This window comes from Simochromis diagramma, unplaced genomic scaffold (genome assembly GCF_900408965.1).
Source record: "Simochromis diagramma unplaced genomic scaffold, fSimDia1.1 OVJJ01000618.1, whole genome shotgun sequence".
Lineage (NCBI taxonomy): Eukaryota > Metazoa > Chordata > Actinopteri > Cichliformes > Cichlidae > Simochromis > Simochromis diagramma.
This window is the reverse complement of record NW_024387423.1, coordinates 3,358,556-3,367,311: the sequence shown is the minus strand read 5'-3', so window position 1 is coordinate 3,367,311 and position 8,756 is coordinate 3,358,556. Positions and strand designations below refer to the sequence as shown.

At 40.5% G+C, this 8,756-nt stretch overlaps 1 protein-coding gene across 1 annotated transcript; it reads left to right on the top strand.

Annotated features, from left to right (window-relative positions):
• Positions 1-3,177: 3,177 nt before the first annotated feature.
• Positions 3,178-7,726, top strand: LOC120722111 (transmembrane protein 158). The gene has a single exon (XM_040012941.1). The coding sequence runs from the start codon at positions 3,584-3,586 to the stop codon at positions 4,283-4,285; it is 702 nt and encodes a 233-aa protein (XP_039868875.1). The 5' UTR covers positions 3,178-3,583; the 3' UTR covers positions 4,286-7,726.
• Positions 7,727-8,756: the final 1,030 nt, after the last annotated feature.

Below are 8,756 nucleotides of genomic sequence, written 5' to 3'. Positions count from 1 at the left end.
GGACTGAGAAAGAAAAACAAACACATCATTTTAAAAATAGCAATGCCGATTAAAGCACATTCTTCACAACTTGGGGAGAGATATTGTTGCTCTTAATGGGCAGTCTGAGTCTGTGAGAAGGTAACACACTTAAATAACAAAAACCTGTCACACAAGATTTTAAATTCATTCTTTTTTTCTCATATATGCTGTCTTGAATAGGCTCTGCCATGTGCAGAATGAACGACAACCCAAAGATAGCATTTTCACTCTGGGTAACTACAGGAAGACACTTTGCATGCAGCGGCTGTTTTTTGACTGAAAAGGAAAAAAGAACGGATGTGGACAGTTTCTTTCATGAGTGGCCTTCTGTGCTTGCTGAGAAGCTGTGTAGCTTGTGTGTGGCACCGTCATTAGACCTGAGTGGATTTGAACTTGCAGCTATCTTTGAGCAGCAGCAAGGCTTTATATATTCAGCAGGAGATACCCATTAATAGGTTGTCCTGACAGAAGGACAAAAGAATGTTCAGAATTAGCATGCTTACACAAAAGTGCCTTTTAACTCAGGAAGGAGGTACAGTATCAATGTGGGAAGGGTCGACTAAAAATTGTGTTGGACGCTCAAAAACATTTCTCTGTGAGGGGCAAATTTAGGCAAGATCATAATCTTCCCTCATTCCCTGACTTAATCAGAAATAAAATGTGGCAACACCCTATCATACGGTTGTCTAACTGTACGTTACAGCAGTACAAATAACTGGCCCCATATTCCTGCAGACAACAAAAACTCTGAGATTTTAGATGTGTGTGCCAGGTAAGTTCCCCATCAGTGGGGTCATGACACAACAATGATGCTGTAGTATTTCTCATGGATGCTTCATCACTGAATGTGTGTAAAAAACTTGAATAAAATTTTATTAGATTGTCAGTTTTTTAGAGAATTAACACGTACTTCATTAAAGGAAGATAAAGGCTGAAATTGTTCAGACAGAATTTATTCATACAGTCTCTGTATTAGTTACACATCATTATTATCAAATCAGCCAATCATGTGGCTGCAACTCAGAGCTATTAGGCTTTAAGGCATCGTCAAAGAGACCTGCTGAAATTCAAAGTGAGCATCAGAATGGGGGAGAAAGGTGACTAAAGTGTCTTTGAATGTGGCATGGTTGTTTCTTGAGTATTTCAGAAATTGCTGATCTGCTGGGAGTTTCCCACACAAACCTCTCTGGGGTTTATAAAGAATTGTTTGAAAAAGAGAAAATATCAGTTTTATGGGTTAAAATGCCTTTTTGTTGTCAGAGGTCAGTGTGAAAATGGCTGGCCTGATTTGAGTTGATAGGAAGGCAAGAGTAACTCAAATAACCACTGATTAAAACCAAAGTGTGCAGAAGAGCGTCTCTGAACGTACAAAACATCAAACGCTGAAGCAGTTGACAGCAGCAGGAGACTGCACTGCTACTCGTGTCACAAAGGCTCCCCAATATTAGACAATATAAGACTGGAGAACTATTATCTGGTCTGATGAATCTCCATTTCTGCTTCCACATTTGGATGGCAGGGTCACAATATAGATCCGTCCTGCCTTGTATCAACGATTCGGGGTGGTGTAAAGGTGTGGGGGGTAATATTCTTGTCACACTTTGGCTTCTTAGTACCACATGGCCACAGTTTAAATGCTTAAATTTGTTGCTGACCATGTCCAGTATTGTTCATGCTGTGTACCCATCTTCTGATGGCTGGAGCAGGATAACACATCAGAAAGCTCACATCATCTCAAACTGGCTTCTTAATCATGACAATCAGATCATTGTACTGAAATGGCCTCCACAGTTTCCAGCTCTCAATCCAGTAGAGCACCTTTTGGATGGATGTGCAGCCAGCAAATCAGCAACCCTGTGATGCTGTCATGTTAACACTGACCAAAATCTCGGATTGTTTTGAGCACTCTGTTGAATATGTGCCATGAAGAATTAAGGGAGTTTAGAAGGCAAAAAGAGGGTCCATGCAAGGTGCTCCTAACAAAGTGTCCGGTCAAGGTATAGCTACTTGTGTGGAAATGAAAGAGCAGCACTTGTTTTTGAGCAAGGCACTAAAACCCTGATGTTTGCTCAGAGACCATCATTCAGGCTGAACTCAATGAATCTAATCTGATCTGAATAAATAAAGGTCCGGAGGTTAATCTTTCCTGCATGTGGTGGATTAACTTCTTATCTCTCAGCTCAGTCCGTCAAATGAAACAACAGTCAAAGTCGCTGCGTCCTTGCTGTAATGCTGTTGTCCCTTATCACCTGAAATCCTATCATGCTTCTCTGTGGCACAAAATACTTCAAACACTTTTATAAACATATGGACACGCATGTGCTACACGGGGACGTCTCCCCAACTCGCACAGGCTGTAGAAACCCCTAGGGAGCGTGAATTTGCAGTCAAACTGAAATTTTAACCTGACCTCATCACTGCAGGAAAAGCAGTGGCAGTAAGGATTCTTCCATTCACCCTGGATCAAGGCCTGAGACTTTTCTCTAATTGCCCTCGATAACAATCGTCATCTGAAATCAGTGACCAATGTCTGTTTGTGCTGATTTTTTGGTTTGCTGCTGATGGTAAAAAGGTGGGGCAATCACCAAATTCACCCAAACATCCATATTTCAGTCTGCTCCAAATGATGGATTGTCTTATCAACAGACTCTAATATGACACCTGTATATACGCAGAATTTGCTGCTCCCCCACCATAATAATACTGCTCCCTGTCAGAAGACATTTTAAAGCTTTTTTGTAGTTGGGTATAACTGAGATTTTAGAAATTGCACGTTTTTGATGCCAAATCATTGAAAAAAAATGCACTTCAACATTTTAATAAATGTCTCTGTGCGGGAAATGTAGCAAGCCTGGTGAATATTTCAATAAATCCAAATAAATAAAGAAATTTTTGAGATTTTCTCTCATGTGTTGACATGTAGCTCAGTGGGGCTAAAGGGGTGCACTGGGGCACCCGTGATTATTTTTAAACTTCTGGTAATGCTGCTAACTCCTGGTGCCTCAGAGGAATAAATTGAGAAATAAATTGAGGGCAGCTGATTAACTGGCCTCTATACAGTCACACGACGTTCTCTGTAGACTCTGAATAACGCTTTCATTTATTTTTGGTGTGGTAGGTTTATGAAGCATGTGTATGTCATGACTAGAAAATATGTAATGCACTGAGCTCCTGCGCACTGGAGCACTAGAGACCCCCCCCCCCCAAACCACTCCTTTGTGTTTTGATGCTCAGCGCTCACACCTGAAGTGACCGGCAGGAAGTGAAGATCGGAGCTCAGAGCGCACAGCTCTTCCCATCCTGCTACGTCTGTGTACCGATAGATGGGCACATTTGGAGAACGAGACGGATAGAAACATCCGCAGGGAGGGGGGATGCGCGCATGACAGCCTTTGGACGTTTCCATTTGTATCAGCCGAGCAGGGAATTGAATCTTTCCGCTGGGTGCTGCGTTAAAAAAACAAAAAAACACTCGCGACTGGTGAATTAAACATTTGCACATCTCGTCCGTCTCCGGCGATCGTCACCGCACCATGCGAGCAGGAGAGACGCGCCCTGTGCCATGCTGAACAACTCTCCGACTCTCCTGCTGGCTCTGACCGCGGTGGCCGCACTTCTCCCGCGATGTCAAGGCTGGAGCGACGAGGACCTCCTCCTGCCGCCCATCAACTCCTCCAACAGGTTCCTGGCGAACCTGGAGGTGGACGTGCGCTTCTCCAAAAGGTCTGTGGAGGAGAGCGACGCCTCGCCCGACGCCTCCTCCATGCAGAGTCTGTCCCAGTGCAACGTGAGCGTCCAGAGACTCCTGCCCACGTCGCTGGTGGCCCGCTGGGACAGCAGCTTCGGCTTCCAGTGTGATGTTATCATCTACACCACCAACAACCACGGCAGGGCTTTTTTCGCCGCGTCTTTCAACAGGGTGATCTCGCCCGTTGTCATCGAGCACCTCGGGGTCACCGGGGGTCAGCAGGAGTTGCGCTTGTGCGTGGGCTGCGGGATGTCCCGGTACCGGAAGTTCGGTCAGGGTAGGTCAAGGGGCCAGCAGACCGGGGATCAAGTCACTTTTTGCTGCGTGGATTTCAGCCTCGACGAGCTGAAGGGGGACAAAAGTTGGAGGCTGAACAGAAAACCCATCGAGTCGACACTTGTGGCTTGTTTTATGACTCTGGTTATCATTGTGTGGAGTGTTGCTGCTCTCATATGGCCAGTGCCGATCATTGCAGGATTTCTGCCTAATGGGATGGAGCAGAGGAGACCCAGATAACTGAAATATCCTTCATTATATTTATAGCCTGTGCTGCCTATACTATAATTGTAGCCATCGAACTGTATGAATGAATGATTGCGGAGGAACTTTTTGATCAAATGCTTTAATCTAGGGTGTTCTTAGACCTCCTTTTCCTCCTCTTTAGGACAACCGAGGTAAAGTATAAAGGGTTATTATATACTAGCCAATATTAATCTATACTGGGACCAACACCAATGTGTTTTGTATACCCTTGTAGGCCTTCCTATGTCTGCGTAAACTGTGCAAAACTTTTCTCTTTAAACAGTGTTTGTATAGTTTTTAATCTTTCTAGAAAGTTTTTGCCTTATTCTATGTGTAGGACTTTTGCACTGAAAACTGAACTTCAAAGCGTGCCGTCTCATACACTATATAACCAACAGTCATGCGCATTCAGAAGTCAATGTGATAGTTTTTTGCCCCCAGATTAAGATCCTTTAAAAACATAGTTGTTGTTTATGATTGGCATAGAGAGGGATTGAGTACTTATATTGTTAGATTTCTTATGTCAAGTTGAATAAAAGTGGTTATTTGTATTCATGTTCTAAAGATTTAAGTAAAAATAAAACATATATAGGCCATACCAGATTTTCTCTGACCTGTTCTCTGCAGTCACATTTACTTCACACACACAAGCACTCACGTTAAATGTGAATGGATCATGATTTTACCTCTGGATCTGGATCCTGTATGTTTATGCTCACTTTTGCTTAAAATGCAGGAACGTGTGTGATTGAACTTGGATTTTGTATGGGGTGATTTTAAGATCAAACTTTTAGGAAGCCACAGTCACAATGTCATGCATCCAGAGCCTTGTAAATGATATTATTAGAATATGCTGTTTGCTCATGTAGTCAACCCTTTTCGCCTTTGCAAACTTCAATTCGGTTGTTTACACACGTTACCTTCAAAAGCACTAAGTCGAAGGATTACCTATGCTAGTGTCTAAGAAGAATTCAGAATGAATAATCACAGAATTCAATATAATGCAATCATTTTAGGGTGGAACCTTTATTTATCAAACCTGAGGCAAAATTTAAGTCATTTTGACAATTTGTTGCAAAGCAGATAAGAGGAGAAACATGCAACACATCGTTTCAGTCTCTTAACCACACAGAGGCAGTCCACTAAATCAACAGGTGGTTAAAGTATCCTTATTCAATAAAGACAGTGGAAATGTATGAAAATTATCTTGTGAAAAATAATGATTATTTTTTACATCTAACTTCAATATTCAATTCAATTTTATTTATATAGTGCCAAATCACAACAACAGTCGCCTAAAGGCGCTTTATGTTGTCAGGTAGACCCTACAATAATATATACAGAGAAAAACCCAACAATCATATGACCCCTATGAGCGAGCAGTTGGGCGATAGTGGAAAGGAAAAACTCCCTGTTAACAGGAAGAAACCTCCGGCAGAACCAGGCTCAGGGACGGACGGCGATCTGCAGCCAATATCTCTGTCCTTTCTCTCTTCATCCGCCTCACTTGTCCTTTGCACTGACAGTCACATACAAACATGTTGTATTCACCTAGAAAATAACAAAAATATAATCTTACAACTTTTAAAAATATCATCAGTGAATGTGGACGAAACAGATGCGACGTTGTCTTATTCATTTTGTTGAGTCTGACACTCCTTCCTGCTTCTTTTGCTCGCTCGCTTTACTGTTATCATCCTGCTCTCTCTTTTTCGCTCACTCTGTCCTCCTCTCTCATTCTCATAATTATAACCACTATTAATATAGTTATTTTTCAGGGTGTTATGATGAAATTTATGGCTTTTGCAAATGTTTCTTCTTTTTACCTGTCCTTCCTGATGAGTGTCTGGATTAATTTCTGTGGGAAATGTGCTGTAACTTCGAATAGAATATATTAGAATATTGTTGCACGCATAAATTATGAGCAAAAGCAGGTTCAGGGAGCCCTAAGTAGCTATAACCTGCTTTAAATATTGTCCAGTAATGTAATCAGCATCAACAAATACACACATAAATCAGTAAAGGCATTTCTCTGCCACTCCTTTCTAGGGTGAACAAATCCCATCAAAGTCTGTGTTTTTTGAGGGACAAAGTGAGACGTCAACAATGCTGGGAAGTAGTGTGAAAGTTTCATAGCAAACTAAAAACTAAAAATACAACAAACAGTTTAAACTATAACTAGATTACCATTTACGACACAAAGGCCAAATATACTTCCAAGTGTTTTGTGCCAATGTAAAATGTGGGACACTGTAAGAAAATGCTATGCAGTCCCACATTAGCACAGACATCTGGTCACCCTACTCTTTGCTGAAATAACAATTTGTAGACTTATTTGTTGTCTCACAGATGCTGGAGACAAAAGGAGGTGTTACCACATAAAGTGCAAATCACCCTTTTTGTTCTGTGTATCATGAGAACCAGCAGCATGTGCAAACATGGGGTTGTCTGATTGCTTGTTAGTCAGACATCAGAGGGCGCTGTGGAGCTCTGTTGATATTACACATTTGACCAGACAAGCTGTCCCTTTATCAGTAGTTAGATTGAGAAAAAGACACAAAACTTTTAGTAGAGGAAGTATTTTGTAATTGTTCCGGGTTGGAGTAGCTTTTTTTATTACAAAAAAAGTGCACGCTTATTAAAACGCTGACAGTCATGGTTACCTGTTGGAAACACAAAAAGACTGCTTGTCTTTTACAAGATACAGGCAACATCTGGCATTTTTATTTCAATGATACGCCAGTATCATTCAAAATACAGTTATGGATGCAGAATATGTCTTCAGTTGTTTTTGTGGCCTTAATAAAGGCTGCATCATTGAAGCACTGTAAATGACTTTAGTCTTTTCTCTGCTCATAACTCACAAAAACTATCTTTGGTTCAAATTCACAATTTAAATACAAGCGACATTTGGTGGTGTTCATTTGAAATTTATTGATACATTTTTTTTTAAAATCAACATTTTTTACTAAAATCCCACTGATGACTGTAAGGACAAAATACCCCGTACTGTCTGATAACCAACCCCACTATGGGGTAACTGACATCAATGTTTGCTTAGTAAATCCTTATTAAAAATCTCTTTTCACTCAACCCAGTGATGCATCAATACATGATTTAAAAAGCAAATCTAAAATTACAATAGTGATGTTTGCTTTTAAAAGATACAATGAAAGTCTGGCCTAATTACATCTTGTTAAAATGAATTTAAAAAATGAAAAGAATAATGAAGCAATAATTATTGAAACATGCTCAAAAGATCAGAATGTCATTCAAGAGTAACAAGGGTGCGACTAAAAAAAATCCTAGGTCACACTCTGAAAGTCTCTATGTGACCTATCTTGACCTAAACAAGGTGCTGCTTAGAGTAGCCGAACGCGCTGCTGAAGCGCCGCAGCACAGACTCCGCGCTGTTCAATTTATTTGTGTGTCACGTGCGTCTCTGCACAGATGAGGAGAAAGGGGAAATGACATAGGGAATTCTTCCCACAAAAATACAATAGTGACACCTGCACATTCCGCCTATGTGCCAACGTTCTGTCCAAAAGATGGGCGCACTGATGTGACCAGCCACACAAGTGAAAAAAAACAGTCTCCGCAACTCTGAAAGTCTCTGTGTGGTCAACAACAGACACACATTATGCCCATATCACGGTCTAAACCAATCAAAAATAGTCAAGGGAGGAACCTATCAGATGCCCATGCCCAAGGTAAGATGTTCAGATATTGAGATGTTCAGTTCGAAGCCTTTGAGTCATTTTTAATTTAGACTTTCTTTTTATTTTATTTATCTTGAGATATTTTAAGTTTAAATTTCAGCTCAGTGAAGCACTTTAAGCACAAGAACTTTTTCAGTACCATATTTTTTGGACTATAAGGCGCACTTAAAATCCTTTCATTTTCTTAAAAATGTGCCTTGTGTATGAAATCTGGTTGTGCTTACTGCAAACTGATTTTATGTGGTACACGGTGCTCAAAAATCTGTGATCGGGTTTCCGGTACGGATTGGGTAGCGACAGTCACTACCCGATCCGTACCGGAAACCCGATCGGTACCCCGCATGCACGAAAGGTGTCTACTTCCGGAGTTCTGATCCATAACTATCTTTTTATTTTTCATTTTTGTCTACATTGTATTGAAATGATTCATTATTGGAAACATTTTAAGAGATATTTATTATTTTTAACATCTTAACAGATACTCTGACCCGTAACTATCGTAAAACGCTTCGACAGGAAGTAGACACCTTTCGCACATGCGGGGTACCGATCGGGTTTCCGGTACGGATAGGGTAGTGACAGACACTTTTTTTTTTTTTAATTAATTAATTTATTTATTTATTTTTAAATATTAAACTTTATTAAGAAACAGTATACAGAACATGTATACAATCAGAACAAAATTAACATATGCCAGAGGGTGTAATACAAAGAATTACAAACATTCAAATAATTTGTAATTACTA

What these genes read in the sequence shown, in the direction of transcription:
- LOC120722111 (XM_040012941.1), top strand. Translation starts at nt 3,584, where the DNA reads ATGCTGAACAACTCTCCGACTCTCCTGCTGGCTCTGACCGCGGTGGCC.